Source organism: Elephas maximus, chromosome 22 (genome assembly GCF_024166365.1).
Source record: "Elephas maximus indicus isolate mEleMax1 chromosome 22, mEleMax1 primary haplotype, whole genome shotgun sequence".
NCBI classification, from domain to species: Eukaryota; Metazoa; Chordata; class Mammalia; order Proboscidea; family Elephantidae; genus Elephas; species Elephas maximus.
The window spans coordinates 43,340,520-43,359,064 of NC_064840.1; the positions used below are offsets into that span (position 1 = coordinate 43,340,520).

The 18,545-nt window shown below is 38.1% G+C and overlaps 1 protein-coding gene across 4 annotated transcripts in view; it reads right to left on the reverse strand.

Annotated features, from left to right (window-relative positions):
- The window catches only part of HMBOX1 (homeobox containing 1), a 292,062-nt gene that overhangs the window by 69,932 nt on the left and 203,585 nt on the right, over positions 1–18,545 (reverse strand). For all 4 annotated transcript variants that reach the window (XM_049865706.1, XM_049865705.1, XM_049865704.1 and 1 more), the window contains exon 5: positions 17,395–17,505. In XM_049865706.1, the coding sequence (XP_049721663.1) occupies positions 17,395–17,505 (111 nt within the window). The remainder of the gene's footprint in view (positions 1–17,394; positions 17,506–18,545) is intronic.

The window sequence follows — 18,545 nt, forward strand, 5'->3', positions numbered from 1 at the left end:
AGATTTTTTTTTTCCTTGCTCCCTTTTCTTCTTCAATGCAGCAGTGGTTAAAAATAGCATAAGAAACACTGTGGAAACACTCCAACAAACACAGATTTGTTCTAGAAACCTTAGTTCATCTTGCTTCGGTTGAAACGGTTGGAGAGCCATGAATAATCCAAGGATAGGTTCAAAATTATTGACTCCAAAAGAAAAATTAAAAGATATGAGAATGCAGGAATAATGTACATAAGTCTTTAAATTCTTCTGAGGTAAAATACAGAAGTTCTGGCTATGCTAAAGATCCTACAGGAAAATGCTACCTATGTTCTTTAAAAAAACATGTTTTTCCACATCATATCTGGATTACCATTAAAAAAGAACTCTGCACATTCATCTGGCAAGTCTTAACCCAAGACAGGGAAAAAACTCTTCATGATTTCCTGATAGGTTTCTAAATTTTGGTAAATGTTCTCTTTGTACAAATAATAATTTTCTTGCTTCTAAGGATTAGTTTTGAGTGAGCTTTTACCAATCAGCTAATGAAAGAATAACTAAAAGCACATCATCACTACTCTGTCCATAGAAACTACTGTTGTTGTTAGACGTTGTCGAGTCAGTTCCAACTCATAGTGACCATATGTATAACAGAACAAAACATTGCCTAGTCTTCTGTTGTCCTCATAATCGTTGTTATGCTTGAACCCACTGTTGCAGCCACTATATCAATCCATCTCTTTGAGGGTCTTCCTCTTTTTCACTGACCTTCTACTTTAACCAAGCATTATGTCCTTCTCCAGGGACTGATCCCTCCTGACAACATGTCCAAAGTATGTGACTCTCGTCATCCTTGCTTCTAAGGAGCATTCTGGTTGTACTTCTTCCAAAACAGATATGTTCGTTCTTTTGGCAGTTCATGGTATATTTGGTATTCTTCACTAACACCACAATTCAAAGGCGTCAATTCTTTTTTGATCTTCCTTATTCATCACCTAGCTTTTGCATACATATGAGGCAACTGAAAATACCATGGCTTGAGTCAGGCACACCTTAGTCTTCAAGGTGACATCTTTGCTTTTTAACACTTTAAAAAGGTCTTTTTTAGCTTTTGCATACATATGAGGCAACTGAAAATACCATGGCTTGAGTCAGGCACACCTTAGTCTTCAAGGTGACATCTTTGCTTTTTAACACTTTAAAAAGGTCTTTTGCAGTAGATTTGTCCAATGCAATCTGTCGCTTAATTTCTTGACTGCCGCGTCCATGGGTGTCGATCGTGGATCCAAGTAAAATGAAAACCTTGACAACGTCCATCTTTTCTCCGTTTACCATGATGTTGCTTATTGGTCCAGTTGTCAGGCTTTTTGTTTTCTTTACGTAGAAGTGTAATTCATACTGAAGGCTGTGGTTTTTGATCTTCATCAGTGAGTGCTTCAAGTCCTCTTCACTTTCAGCAAGCAAGGTTGTGTCATCTGCATAACGCAGGTTGTTAATAAGTCTTCCTGAAATCCCAGTTCTTCACATAACCCAGCTCAGATTATTTGCTCAGCATACAGATTGAATCAAACGCAAACCCGTTGCCATTGTGTCGATTCCGACTCATAGCGACCCTATAGGACAGAATAGGACTGCCTCATCGGGTTTCCAAGGAGCACCAGCAGATTTGAACTGCCGACCTCTTGGTTAGCAGCTGTAGCTCTTAATTACTACGCCACCAGGGTTTCTGCAGATTGAATAGGGATGGTAAAAAGATACAACCCTGACACATACTTTTCTTGACTTTAAACCCTTGTTCTGTTCAAATGACTACCCCTTGATCTGTGTACAGGTTCTTCATGAGCACAGTTAAGTGTTCCGGAATTCCCACTCTTCACAATGTCATCCATAATTTGTTATGATCCACAAGGTCGAACGCCCTTGAATAGTCAATAAAACAGAGGTAAACATCTTTCTGGTATACTCTGCTTTCAACCAGGATCCATCTGACGTCAGCTATGATATACCTGGTTCTGCATCCTCTTCTGAATTCGGCTTGAATTCCTGGCAGTTCCCTGTCAATATACTGCTGCAGCCGCTTTTGAGTGATCTTCAGCAAAATTTTACCTGCATGTGATGTTAATGATATTGTTCAATAATTTCCAGATTCAGCTGGATCACCTTTCTCAGGTGATCCAATTATGCCATAGAAACTAGCTTCTCCAAAAGTAATTTTTCATCTTCTCTCACGTCACACACATAATTTCCCTGAGGCTCTGATACTCTGCAACAGTGAGGGATGAGGCATTACTTCTGATCTCCAAATTTACTTCAGGTGCTTGCTGCATAAGCCTCTTGACAAACTTTATTTAATTGCTTAATTTAGAAGTATGCCAAATCAGTGCTGTGAACCAAGAGGAACTCAGCAAACCCTGTGTGATGTGGTAATGTTTAAATCAGGCAAGGAAAAAGATTGTTGAGCTTCGTTTGATCAAATAAAGGGGCTTTTGATGTCAACCATGCTTAAGTTGGTTTTCCCTTCTTTTTAAACAAATAGGAATTTTGTTGTAAATGTTTTTGTAAGAAACAAGATAAAATGTATTTGATCAGTTGCCATCACTATTATATTCATATGCCTTTGCAGGCTTTGCATTATGCTGGGAAATTCTGTTGATGAGTCTGTTTATCAGTGAACTCTACTATATCTGCCGGATATTTAAAAATAACCTAAATATCCACTCTATTATTTTCTTGCTGAGTCCACTTAAAAAGAAACTCAAAAGAATCCATATCGAAAACAGAGCAAACAGGCTGAAAAAGAGAACTTCAATCAAGGTATATACAGAGAAATGCTCTGAAGCCCAGAAAGAGAGACATACAATGTACAAATGTCTTTTGTTTGTTCTCTAAATGTTTAAATTTACAGAGAAAAAGCACTTTTTCATTTTGTGATTTTCATTCATTTTTAATTTTTCTCTCAGAATACACACAAAAGGATGGTACTATTTACATTTCCTCTGATAAGCTGTCTGTTCTGGACAGAGAAAAATTTATTAAATTAAAGATAATCAATAAAAATCGCTGGAATCTTATTTTCTATTTAACTGTCTCTCAACGGCAGCAGGTCAAGACCATATTAATCTAGGTTCTTCAGTTGTTTAAATCTTGAAAGCCATTAACAAGGCAGATTGATTTTGTTGTTGTTACTTCCTTTAATTATACTTTATATGCACTTTTGGGATATATAATACAAATACATGGTACAAAATTTGGAAAGACAAAAGATTGCATAGTGAACAGTCTCCTTCCCACCCCTGTACTCCTACCTACCCAGGTCCCCTCCACAGAGCCATTCTTACCAGTTCCTAACATAGGCTTCTGGAGATGTCTATGAATATATAAACACTGTGTATGCGCGCATGTGTGTGTGCATACTTGTGTGTATTCTCCCTACATAAATGGTAGTATACTATATATACTGTTTTGTACCTTACCTTTCTCATTTACAAATTTCATATAAATATAAATCCAATTCTTACTCAACTTTTTTTTTTTTTTTTAAGACTAGCTATACAGCCTCGTGGTATTCCACTGTACAAATACACCGTAATTGATTTAACTATCCTCACTTTTAAGGAGCATTCTGGCTGTATTTCTTCCAAGATAAATTTGTTTGTTCTTCAGGCAGTCCATGGTATACTCAATATTCTTTGCCAACACCGCAACTGAAAGGCATCAATTCTTCTTTGGTCTTATTCATTATCCAGCTTTCACATGCACATGAGATGATTGAAAATTCCATGCCTTGGGTAAACCACACCTTCGTCCTCAAAGTGACATCTTTGCTTTTCAAAAAGAGGTCTTTTGCAGCAGATTTGTCCAATGCAATATGGCGTTTGATTTCTTAAGCTGCTTCCGTGGACATTGCTTGTGCGTCTAAGTAAAATGAAATCCTCAACAACTTCAGTCTTTTCTTTGTTTACATGATATTGCTTGTTGGTCCTGTTGTTGTTTCTTTTTGTTTTCTTTATATTGAGGTGTAACCCATACTAAAGTACATAGTCTTTGATCTTCACCGGTAAGTGCTTCAAGTTCTCTTCGCTTTCAGCAAGTAAGGTTGTGTTATCTGCATACTGCAGGTTGTTACTGAGTCTTCCTCCAAACCTGATGCTGCATTCTTATTCATATAGTTCAGATTCTTGGACTATTTGCTTAGCACACAGATTTAATAAGTGTGGTGAAATGATACAACCCTGACACATAGATTTCCTGATTTTCAACCATGCGGTATCCCTTGTTCCGCTGGAACGACTATCTCTTGGACTATGTACAGGCTCTGCGTGAGCACAATTCAGTGTTCGGGATTTCCCACTCTTTGCAACGTTATCCATAGTTTGTTATGATCCATATGGCCTTTGCATCGTCAATAAAACACAGGTAAATATCCTTCTGGTATTCTCTGCTTTCAGACAAGATCCATCAGACATCAGCAATGATATCCCTTGTTTCACGTTCTCTTCTGAATTTGGCTTTGAATTCCTGGCAGTTCTCTGTCAATTTACTGCTGCAACCATTTTTGAATTATCTTCAGCAAAATTTTACTTGCATGTGATAGTAATGGTATTGTTTGATAACTTCTGCATTCTGCTGGATCATCTTTCTTTAGAACAGGCAAGTTTATTGATGTTTTCCAGCTGGCTGGCCAAATAGCTGTCTTCGAAATTTCTTGGCATAGACAAGTGGGTTGCATCCATTTGCTGAAACATCTCAAATGGTATTCTGTCAATTCCTGGCGGCTTGTTTTTTGCCAATGCCTTCAGTGCAGCTTGGACTTCTCTCTTCAGTACCACTGATTCTTGATCATACTCTACCCTCTGAAATGGCTGAATGTCAACTAGTTCTTTTTGGTACAGCGACCCTGTGTATTCCCCCTTCCATCTTCTTTTGATGCTTCTTGCACTGTTCAACATTTTGCCCACAGAATCCTTCAATATTGCAACTTAAGGCTTGAATGCTTTCTTCAGTTCTTTCAGCTTGAGAAAGGCAGAGCGTGTTCTTTTCATTTAGTTTTCCAACTCCAAGTCTTTGCACTTGACACATTTCATTATAATACTTCACTTTGTCTTCTAAAGCCACCCTTTGAAATCTTCTGTTCAGCTCTTCATCATTTCTTCCATTCACTTTAACTACTGTACATTCAGCAGCAAGTTTCTTCTGACATCTACTTTGGTCTTTTCTTTGTTTCCTGTCTTCTAAACGACCTTTTTGCTTTCTTCATATATGATGTGCCTGATGTCATCCCAAAACTTGTCTGGTCTTCGGTCATCAGTGTTCAATGCATTGAATCTATTCTTGAGATGGTCTCTAAATTCAGGTGGGATAAACTCAGGGTTCTTCTTTGGCTCATGTGGAGTTGTTTTAATTTTCTTCAGTTTTAACCTGAACTTGCATATGAGCAATTGATGGTCTGATCCACAGTCAGCCCCCTAGCTTTGTTCTAACTGATGATATTGAGCTTCTCCATCATCTCTTTCCACAGATGTGGTTGATTTGATTCCTGTGTATTCCAACCAGGAAGGTTCACATGGATAGTCGTTATGTTGTTGAAAAGCCATTTACAATGATCAAAGGGTTGGTCTTACGAAATTTTATCATATGATCATGTGGTTTAAGTTGCCAATATACAGTTATTCTTGATGAAATGAAAATTACAAACTTACCCTCTTCTCTTCAGGTACCTGTAAATTAAGTCTTACATAAAGCTTGACTGAAGAATCTCAGAATCAGTATGGATTTGGTTTTCAATTAAAAAGTAGAAAGTCCTTAAAAACAGGACAGTAACGCAACTTCATCGGAAAGCAAATGCGTGTAATTAAGGGAACTTATTTTTAAAAGGCAGCACTATCTCCTTAAAAAAGCGGCTCCTAAACAATACCTAGATGAAAGCTATTAGTCCTTTCTCATTTTACCTGTTCTGATGCCCTAGTTCCACCTTCCTCCAACCTCCCAATGATGGGTGAGCCTAGCTTTGGTACCAATATGAATTCAAGTGTGACGTAAGATTACAAACAAAACAACAAAACCAGGTTCAGACGAATACTACTACACCAGTGCTAAAAACTGGAATCCTATAATAGTATTCTGCAGTCATCAGTACTGACCCCAAATGCTATCGAGTCAGCTGCATCAGTGCTGCTCCAGCTTGAGAGATGCAACTTTAGTCCTTATTCCTATTTCTAGCGAATTAACTATCCTGGTATCTTAGTCTTTGCTTGGGATTGGATCCCATTCATGAAATTTCAGTGTGGAAATTTAGCCTCACCAACTGTGGTTAGATTATATGCCAGGCACTGTCTAAGTGCCAAATCTAAGAGACAAAAAAACATTCTTTTATAGAGTTCACAGCTACCTCCTATATTCAGGCTTATTGCCTGACATAGTCGAAGAGTGCCTGCCCTCCAAATTCTTCATTAATCTGCCCTACATACATTGGAACATTCCGATTATCTCTCTGGAGGTCCTCCTGGTAGCCAACTGCTTGTCTGGAATGTGACCAGACTTTATGAAAACCCTTGGTATTATACAGTTTCTTGTTTACTTAGTTGAAGCCTAAACTGTTCTATTAAACCACAGTTTTGTCCCTCTCCATCTGATATGCTCCGTTGTGAATCACAGAAGAAGTGATTTTGGGGGGGAGGAAGACTACTTAGAGCTGAGTTTGAAGTGTACCTTCAACTATAATAAACCTTAAAACTGTGCTGTCTCGTACAGTAGCCACTAGCCGTATGTGGTTACTGAACACTTAAAAGTGACTGATTGGGACTGATATGGGCCGTAAGTGTAAAATATATATTGGATTTCAAAGATTCAGTACAGAGAGAGAAATCTCAATAATTTAAAAATATTAATTAAATGTTGAAGTGATAATACATTTGTTAAATAAAATATATTATTAAAATTAATATTAGCTGATTCTTACTTTTTTAATGCAGTTGCTAGCAAATTAAAAATTATACATGTCATTCACATCATATTTCTACTTGATTGCACTGTCTTAGAACATTTAACTAATAGAAGCAATAATAGTCATTATTTTGAAAGGTTTGCTTATATATCTAGATATCATATCTAAAAATGAAAACCCTTTTTTGCACAAAAAAATCCCAGCTAATAAATGCTGAAGGAGTGATAGAATTAGAAAATCACCATTTTGCAACCTATACTGGAATAACTGATTCATGTAAGGACCATCAGAGGATGCTAAAACCACAGGTAAAATTGTTGTTGGGCAAGAAGATATTCAGCCAGTGACAAAGTGTCATCCTACAAACTATCTATAAACTGCAAAGAAGAGATTTGGTGGGCACCACTTTTAACAAAAAGTGATCAAATTTAGCATATAAGTAGTACTACAACCTGACATGTGCCTGGTGACGTGCTAATAATACAAGGTAAACACTACCTACAAAATAGTTTTCCCAATGTTTTATTATGAACATTCTCAAACATACAGCAAAGCTGAAAGAATTTTACAGTGAAATTTCACTCCTATCACCTACCATTTTACTACATCACATATCTATCCACTAATTCGTTTTATTTTTGATGGAGTTCAATAAACTGCAGCCATTACTACATGCTGCCATCTGTAATCTATGAAGTTATTTTGGCAAAAATGTTTAAGCCGATTCTAACCAAGCAAGCTCATTATCCTAATTTCCAGTTTACAAAAAAAAAAAAAGAATAAATAAAGAATAAATTCAGGGGGTCAAGATGGCTGACTAGGTAGACGCTACCTCAGATCCCTCTTGCAAAAAAGACTCGGAAAAAACAAGTGAATCGATCACACACATGACAATCTACGAACCCTGACCATCAAACACAAATCTAAAGAGTTGACCAGAGTGACAGACACTGAGAAAGAACAACCATGGGGAAGCAGCGACTGTTTTCAGAGCCTGGAGCCAGCATCCCAGTCAGGAAACCTTGGCGCCGGGCTTTGCACTGGGCGCACGGGAGCTGAGCACGGCATCCTGAGACGGTGCAAACACGGGGCGCAGCCCTAGCCCCCTGAACTGACCTCAGGGGAAGCCCAGCCAGTATATGCAGGCAGCGCAGTGACGCAGCTGACAGGAGGAGAAGTCACCAGGAGGCAGTGACTGATTTTGGAGCTGGGAGTGCAGTGTCCCAGCCGGGGAACCTTGGTGCTGGGCTTTGGACTGGGAGCAGAGGAACTAACCATGGCTTCTGACACGGCGCAAACACGGGGCATAGCCCTAGCCGCCTGAACTGAAGAAGGGAAAGCCCAGCTAGTGCACGCAGGCAGAGCGGCGACGCGGCTGACAGGAGGAGAAGTCACCAGGAGGCAGCGACTGGTTTTGGAGCCAGGAGTGCAGCGTCCAAGCCGGGGAACCTTGGCGCTGGCCTTTGGACTGGGAGCGGAGGAACTGACCGCGGCTTCTGAGACAGCGCAAGCACGGGACGTGGGCCTGACCATCGGGGGCAATCTCTACCTAGCCAGTGTACACAGTAGACGCACCCCTCAGGAATACCAGATAAAACAGTCAACCCAAGCAAGATAAGTAACTTTGTCTATATTCCGGGGTGATACTCTCTCCTATTTTTTTTACTCTCTCCTATTTATCTGAACCCTCCCCTCCCCTTCCCAGGTGGCTTCATTAACATTGGAATTTCCTGAGCCTGAGAGTGAACTGTTCTGCGGTTTTTCTTTCTTTCTTTTTTTTGGTTTTTCCGAATTCATTCTCCTGGCCTGAGAGAAGCAGCTACAAAAAAACTCAGGGACCAGAAATCCTTCCCTAATTGGACTAAAAACACAGAACCAGCTCCAGGCAAGCATATGTGATCCACAGTCTTGGGCTTTCATCCCTACAGGGAACAAGGTGGCTACTATAATGCAAAGGCATTTCTGATAAGGATCTGACTGCAATTGTTTTAGCAAGGTTACTGGAAAGACAAGTTTCCCAGGTCTCTTATCTCTGCATATTCAACAGAGCCCTCACTGACCCACAACAGGGAACCCAGGGCTGAAGCTTCCCCCAGACCACCTAGCCTCCTGCCTTAGGGGTCTAAGGAGGGTGACACCTACGAATCTATAGAGGTACTTGCATTGGGGGCCTAAGGTACAGCTGCAGAGCCCACCCACCAAGGTGCTTTAGGAATAGAGAAACACCTACCTCACTGACACTTAGGGGAAGCCTGTAAGCATCCTGCCCACCCTGGAGTGTGAACCCCAGCTGCTACCAGAATCTGATACACACAACTATCACCATTACTTCTCTAAGTGGATAGGTGACAGTCTGCATCACACACTTGAGGACCCAAAATCAGATTCTACTCAAGAATAATGAATGGACTCAGGCTTATATATCTGGTAACACCCCAAACCAGCTGGTAATAGGACATGAGTGAGTCAAGGGCTACAACAATCAAGACAGCGCAATCTAGTAGCCCATCTACGTATATTGAAAGAAACCAAAACAAGATAAGACTCAGTGAGCAAATATAGAATAAATCACTACAATATCTTAGTGATGGCTAGGAGACAGCAGTCGGTATCAAACCACATAAAAAAGCAGACCATGACAGCTTCTACAACTCCCCAAACTAAAGAATCAAAATCTTTCCCAAATGAAGATACAATTCTGGAATTGCCAGATACAGAATATAAAAAACTAATTTACAGAATGCTTCAAGACATCAGGGATGACCTCATAAATGAAATAAGGCAATCTACAGAAAAGCCAAGGAACACACTGATAAAGCAGTTGAAGAACTCAAAAAGATTATTCAAGAACATAGTGGAAAAATTAATAAGTTGCAAGAATCCATAGAAATACAGCATTCAGAAATCCAAAAGATTAACAATAAAATTACAGAATTAGACAAAGCAATAGGAAGTCAGAGGAGCAGACTTGAGCAATTAGAATGCAGAGTAGGAAACCTGGAGGACCAGGGAATTAACACCAATATAGCTGAAAAAAATTCAGATAAAAGAATTTTAAAAAATGAAGAAACCCTAAGAATCATGTGGGACTCTATGAAGAAGAATAACTTGCATGTGATTGGAGTCCCAGAACAGGAAGGGATAACAGAAAACACAGAGAGAACAGCTGAAGACCTGTTGGCAGAAAACTTCCCTAACATCATGCAAGATGAAAGGATATCTATCCAAGATGCTCACTGAACCCCATTTAAGACTGATCCAAAAAGAAAATCACCAAGACATATTCTCATCAAACTTGCCAAAACCAAAGATAAACAGAAAATTTTAAAAGCAGCCGGGGATAAAACAAAGCTCTCCTACAATGCAGAATTAGTAAGAATAAGTTCAGCCTACTCAGCAGAAACCATATAGACAAGAAGGCAATGAGATGACATATATACAGCGCTGAAGGAGAAAAATTGCCAGGCAAGGATCATATATCCAGCAAAACTATCTCCGAAATATGAAGGCGAAATTAAGACATTTACAGATGAACATAAGCTTAGAGAATTTGCAAAAACCAAACCAAAGCTACAAGAAATACTAAAGGAAATTCTTTGGTCAGAAAACCAATAATATCAAATACCAGCACAACACAAGGTCACAGAACAGAACATCCTGATATCAAATACGGAAATTACAAAAACAAATTAAAAAAAAAAAAAAAACAACTCGCAAAACAGGGAATCATTGAAGTCAATATGTAAAAGATCACAATAATCAAAAAGAGGGACTAAATACAGGTGGCATAGAACTGCCATATGGAGAGGGATACAAGGCGATATAGGACAATACAAGTTAGGTTTTTACTTAGAAAAATACGGGTAAATACTAAGGTAACCACAAAGAGGTATAACAACTCCATAACTCAAAACAAAAACCAAGAAAAACATAACGACTCAGCAAACATAAAGTCAAATACTATGAAAATGAGGAACACACAATTTACAAAGAAAAATGTCTCAGCACAAAAAAGTAAGTGGAAAAATGAAATTGTCAACAACACACATAAAAAGGCATCAAAATGACAGCACTAAACACATAAAGGAAAAATAATTACACTGAAGGTAAATGGACTAAACGCACCAATAGACAGAGAGTCTCATACTGGATAAAGAAACACGATCCGTCTATATGCTGCCTACAGGAGACACACCTTAGACTTAGAGACACAAACAAACTAAAACTCAAAGGATGGAAAAAAATACATCAAGCAAACAATAAGCAAAAAAGACCAGGAGTAGCAATATTAATTTCTGACAAAATAGACTTCAAAGTTAAATCCACCACAAAGGATAAAGAAGGACACTACATAATGATAAAAGGGACAACTGACCAGGAAGATATAACCATATTAAATATTTATGCACCCAATGACAGGGCTGCAAGATACATAAAACAAATTTTAACAGAAATGAAAAGTGAGATAGACACCGCCACAATTATAATAGGCGACCTCAACACACCACTTTCGGAGGACAGCACTTCCAGTAAGAAGCTCAATAGAGACACGGAAGGCCTAATTACTACAATCAACCAACTTGACCTCATTGACTTATACAGAACTCTCCACCCAACAACTGCAAAGTATACTTCTTTTTCTAGTGCACAAGGAACATTCTCTAGAATAGACCACATATTAGGTCATAAAACAAACCTGTGCAGAATCCAAAACATCAAAATATTACAAAGCATCTTCTCAGACCATAAGGCCATAAAAGTGGAAATCAATAACAGAAAAATTAGGGAAATAAAATCAAATACTAACTAGGAAGCTGAACAATACCCTGCTCAAAAAAGACTGGGTTATAGAAGACATTAAGGAGGGAATAAAGAAATTCATAGAATGCAACGAAAATGAAAATACTTCCTATCAAAACCTCTGGGACAAAGCAAAAGCAGTGCTCAGAGGTCAATTTATATCGACAAATACACACATACATAACCAAGAGCCAAAATCAGAGAACTGTCCCTACAACTTGAACAAATAGAAAGCGAGCAACAAAAGAGTCCATCACGCACCAGAAGAACACAAATAATAAAAATTAAAGCTGAACTAAATGAATTAGAGAACAGAAAAACAATTGAAAGAATTAACAAAGCCAAAAGCTGGTTCTTTGAAAAAATAAACAAAATCGATAAAACCACTGGCCAGAGTAACTGAAGAAATACAGGAAAGGAAACAAATAACCCGAATAAGAAATGAGATGGGCCATATTACAACAGACCCAACTGAAATTAAAAGAATCATATCAGATTATTACAAAAAATTGTACCCTAACAAATTTGCAAACCTAGAAGAAACGGATGAATTCCTAGAAAAACACTACCTGCCTAAACTAACACAATCAGAAGTAGAACAACTAAATAGACCCATAACAAAAAGATATTGAAACGGTAATCAAAAAACTCCCAACAGAAGAAAGCCCTAGCCCGGACAGCTTTACTGCAGAGTTCTACCAAACTTTCAGAGAAGAGTTAACACCACTACTACTAAAGGTATTTCAAAGCATAGAATATGACAGAATACTACCTAACTCATTCTATGAAGCCACCATATCCCTGATACCAAAACCAGGTAAAGACATCACAAAAAAAGAAAATTACAGACCTATATCCCTCATGAACGTACATGCAAAAATCCTCAACAAAATTCTAGCCAATAGAATTCAACAATATGTTGAAAAAATAATCCACCACGACCAAGTGGGATTTATACCAGGTATGCAAGGCTGGTTTAATATCAGAAGAACCATTAATGTAATCCACCATATAAATAAAACAAAAGACAAAAACCACATGACCTTATCAATTGATGCAGAAAAGCCATTTGACAAAGTCTAACACCCATTCATGATAAAAACTCTCAGCAATATAGGAATTGAAGGAAAATTCCTCAGCATAATAAAGGGCATCTATGCAAAGCCAACAGCCAACACCATCCTAAATGGAGAGAGCCTGAAAGCATTTCCCTTGAGAACGGGAACCAGACAAGGATGCCCTTTATCACCGCTCTTATTCAACACTGTGCTAGAGGTCCTAGCCAGAGCAATCAGGCTAGACAAAGAAATAAAGGGCATCCGGATTGGCAAGGAGGAAGTAAAACTATCTCTATTTGCAGATGACATGATCTTATACACAGAAAACCCTAAGGAATCCTCCAGAAAACTACTGAAACTAATAGAAGAGTTTGGTAGAGTCTCACGTTATAAGATAAACATACAAAAACCACTTGGATTCCTCTACATCAACAAAAAGAACATCGAAGAGGAAATCACCAAATCAATACCATTCACAGTAGCCCCAGGAAGATAAAATATTTAGGAATAAATCTTACCAAAGATGTAAAAGACCTATATAAAGAAAACTGCAAAGTACTACTACAAGAAACTAAAAACGACCTACTTAAGTGGAAAAACATACCTTGCTCATGGATAGGAAGACTTAACATAGTAAAAATGTCTATTCTACCAAAAGCCATCTATACATACAATGCACTTCCGATCCAAATTCCAATGAAGTTTTTTAATGTGATGGAGAAACAAATCACCAACTCCACGCGGAAGGGAAAGAAGCCTCGGATAAGTAAAGCATTACTGAAAAAGAAGAAGAAAGTGGGAGGCCTTACGCTACCTGATTTTAAAACCTATTATACAGCCACAGTAGTCAAGAACAGCGTGGTACTGGTACAACAACAGGCACATAGACCAATGAAACAGAACTGAGAACCCAGATATAAATCCATCCATATATGAGCAGCTTATATTTGACAAAGGCCCAGTGTCAGTTAATTGGGGAAAAGGTAGTCTTTTTAACAAATGGTGCTGGCATAACTGGATATCCATTTGCAAAAAAATGAAACAAGACCCATACCTCACACCATGCACAAAAACTAACTCCAAGTGGATCAAAGACCTAAACACAAAGAAAGACTAAACGATAAAGATTGTGGAAGAAAAAATAGGGACAACGTTAGGAGCCCTAATACAAGGCATAAACAGAATACAAAACATTAACAAAAATGACGAAGAGAAACCAGGTAACTGGGAGCTCCTAAAAATCAAACACCTAGGCTCATCTAAAGACTTCACCAAAGAGTAAAAAGACCACCTACAGACTGGGAAAGAATTTTCAGCTATGACATCTCTGACCAGCACCTGATCTCTAAAATCTATATGATTCTGTTAAAACTCAACCATAAAAAGACAAACAACCCAATCAAGAAGTGGGCAAAGGATATAAACGCGCACTTCACTAAAGAAGATATTCAGGCAGCTAACAGATACATGAGAAAATGCTCTCGATCATTAGCCATCAGAGAAATGCAAATTAAAACTACGATGAGATTCCATCTCACTCCAACAAGGCTGGCATTAATCCAAAAAACACAAAATAATAAAGGTTGGAGAGGCTGTGGAGAGACTGGAACTCTTAGACACTGCTGGTGGGAATGTAAAATGGTACAACCACTTTGGAAATCTATCTGGCGTTTTCTTAAAAAGTTAGAAATAGAACTACCATACAACCCAGAAATCCCACTCCTGGGAATATACCCTAGAGAAATAAGAGCCTTCACACAAACAGATATATGCACACCTATGTTTACTGCAGCTCTGTTTACAATAGCAAAAAGCTGGAAGCAACCAAGGTGTCCATCAACGGATGAATGGTTAAATAAATTGTGGTATACTCACACAATGGACTACTACGCATCGATAAAGAACAGTGACGAATCTGTGAAACATTTCATAACATGGAGGAACCTGGAAGGCATTATGCTGAGTGAAATTAGTCAGAGGCAAAAGGACAAATATTGTATAAGACCACTATTATAAGATCTTGAGAAACAGTATAAACTGAGAAGAACACATACTTTGTGGTTACGAAGGGGGGAGGGAGGGAGGGTGGGAGAGGGTTATTTACTGATTATAGTTAGTAGATAAGAACTACTTTAGGTGAAGGGAAGGACAATACTCAATACAGGGAAGGTCAACTCAACTGGACTGGACCAAATGCAAAGAAGTTTCCGGGATAAACTGAATGCTTCAAAGGTCAGCGGAGCAAGGGCGGGGGTTTGGGGACTATGGCTTCAGGGGACTTCTAAGTCAACTGGCAAAATAATTCTATTATGAAAACATTCTGCATCCCACTTTGAAGTGTGGAGTCTGGGGTCTTAAATGCTAACAAGTGGCCATCTAAGATACATCCATTGGTCTCAACCCACCTGGATCAAAGGAGAATGAAGAACACCAAGGTCACATGACAACTATGAGCCCAAGAGAGAGAAAGGGCCACATGAACCAGAGACCTACATCATCCTGAGACTAGAAGAACTAGATGGTGCCCGGCCACAACCGATGACTGCCCTGACAGGGAGCACAACAGAGAAACCCTGGGGAGCAGGTGAATAGTGGGATGCAGACCCCAAATTCTCATAAAAAGACCAGACTTAATGGTCTGACTGAGACTAGAGGAATCCCGGCGGTCATGGTCCCCAAACCTTCTGTTGGCCCAGGACAGGAACCATTCCCAAAGACAACTCATCAGACATGGAAGGGACTCGACAGTGGGTAGGAGAGAGATGCTGATGAAGAGTGAGCTACTTGTATCTGGTAGACACTTGAGACTGTGTTGGCATCTCCTGTCTGGAGGGGAGATAGGAAGGTAGAGAGGGTTAGAAACTGGCAAAATTGTCACAAAAGGAGAGACTGGAAGGGCTGACTCATTAGGGGGAGAGTAAGTGGGAGCATGGAGTAAGGTGTATATAAGCTTATATGTGACACACTGACTTGATTTGTAAACGTTCACTTAAAGCTCAATAAAAATTATTAAAAAAAAAAAAAATAAATTCACTGACACCAAGAGGAAACAGATAAATCCAGAATGTGGAACATTCTGTAAGATGTCTGTTGATTGGATGCTTTGAAAAGTTTATGGTATGAAAAAAAAGTCTGGGTGGCTAATTACAGATTTAAGAGTCTAAAGAGACATAAAGACAAATTACAATTTGTCAACCTAAATAGCATCCAAGTTACAAAAAAAAAAAAAAAGGGGTACAAAAGATATTCCCGCAATAACTAGAGAAATGTGAATATGAGCTGGATAGTGGATAATATGGAAGTATTGTTAATTTTTAAATTTTCTTAGTTGTGATCATACGATTGTGATTATATAGGCGACTGCCCTTATTCTTAGGAGACAAATGCTGAAGGAAACAAGGGCCATGAGGTCTTTAATTTACTTTCAAATGGTACAACAAACCCCAAGCATGTATATCTGTATCTTACTTTTTTAATTTATTAATTTACTTTATAGAAATAAAACCAGTATTAGCAAACATTATTACAGAAACAGGTGTTCATTGTGTTGATCTTTCAACTTTTCTGTGTATCTGAAAATTTTCAAAATAAAAAGTGGCATGGGGTATATAAAAAATACTCCCTGCAGAGAGGTTGATACACTAGTTTGTGGAGTTTTTCCTGCCCAAGACTTTCAGTCTGAGAATGTGATCTTTGAATAAAATCTTATTACAGGCAATAAAAAAAATACGTCTCTAGAACATTATTTCTCCTCAGAGCCAATGCTATTATTAGCTAAAAGTGTTCAATATACAATATTCCAACTTGTAATTTAGTCTGTAAACAAAGGCTTTAATGCTGTGGTATTACAGAAAAGAGTTCCACCATAAGTTTAAACTTTTTTTTTTTATTCTGGTGCTGAAATACAAAGCTAAAACTTGAGGTTAGGCTCACTGCCACCAGTCTGTGGACTGCATATTTATAGATGTTTACTTTACTTCAGATTTTACTTTGTGTATCTCTTATTAAAAGTATCTCGCAATAGATCTTGCCTATTTCTGGTAACTTTAGCACAGGTTTTTGTGATCCTTTTTCCTTAAGATTTCATTCCACTTTCCAACCTACTCCTGTTCCTGAAAGTCATCGTGGCAGGTTCATTCTAATGTCCATTAAAAACATTCAACTGAATTAGAAAATCATTCGCAGAGATTAATGGATATGACGCAGCATGAACTAAATAAAAATATTAAATTCATACTACTAATTAAAGCAAGAATTTCAAAAAAAGAATAGGGAATCTTAAATGTGAACCTAGGATTGTGGAAAAGATCAAGCACTGACAATCATGATCCTTCTTTCAAACTATAGTTATAAAAACCACCTAACGTAGAAGCAAAGAGGTGCCCTGGAGGAAGAGTGAAGATGACTAGATAATATCAGACACTAAGCTAAATATTATTACAATCCGGACTTAGGCTTTACTGTAAAGAGTGTTCTTTCGTGTAAAAGAACAGGAGAAAAGTGTAGGAAATGACCTTATAGAAGATAAGTGAGCACATGGTCTTAATAAAATAAATTAGTTATATCTGTCTTGTTTTAGATACAATAAAAAATTTAAAAAAGGGAAACAGTATTTACCAGGGTTTGTCTTCTCAAGTTGATACCATCGATAAAATGCCCTCTTCTTCTGTTCACTCAGGTCTGATCCCTGCTGCAATAGCCAATGAGAGATCCGGCTCTGACTGATACCTATGAAGAAAGAGAAATAGCTTTTGGGAATTACTGAAATTACAGTGAAGTTAAAAGGGATTCTGTTGGTTCTAGGTTATTGGGTGCTTTATTCTCTGTGTTACTTGAAAGAAAGCTGCAACTTCAGTAAACTCCTTAATATTGGACTTCTTTGTAAAGGCTGACTGCATTGGCTATGATACACTCAGAAATAATCTAGTACAAGTTAAAGTATTTTATTAATCAAGACTTGACCGTGGTCTCTAAAATTAAACTCCAAACCAGGTCCAGGAATATGAGATAAATGAAAAGATTCCTAAGTACTAGTTATTTGTCAGAAGTTGATTATATCTGTGCTCCTTCAACCACTCCTTCCCACCTTTTAGAATATTAGCACTTTTATCAGAATTTGAGAAGAAAAAAAATCAAGTAAACAAGTTTTGCCCCTCACTGTTGATAATGATAAAAAGACTGAGGGGTTGAGACTGAAGAGGTCATTAAAAATACCATTTTCAATAGGTTTTTGGCTTATTTGTCAACCCATTTGGGCACTCAGACATGTTACCATTAGTACAGATAACTAAGATTTGACAGACGTTTAGAGTTATTCTGAAATATGACCACTTAAGAAATCTCAAGAGCTAAAGATATTCTTCCAACACATATACTTAAAACAAATGAATAGAATATAAAGCAGTAGCTTTCTGCGGCCACTAGGAAGCTCTTGACAGGAATTAACAAGAAATGTGGAGAACCTCCAACTCTGAAAGTAAAAGACCCTATTTTAAACTTACTAGTATGAGAATCACACGCTCATTCTGGTCATTATAGCTGTTCCAAAAGTGAATGATTTAACATTCAACTGAGAAAAACAAAGAATAACAGGAAAGACTGTCTTATAAGCCCACAAGGCACTTTGAAAAAGATCATTCAGCTATCATAGAGGGTTAATTATATCTAAACCCTCCCAAGGAATTACTTATGGTAACTGGATATTACTGAACACCACCTGTGCCAACACCTGTTTAAAGCTATAATACACAACAGGAAGAGTGGTTATC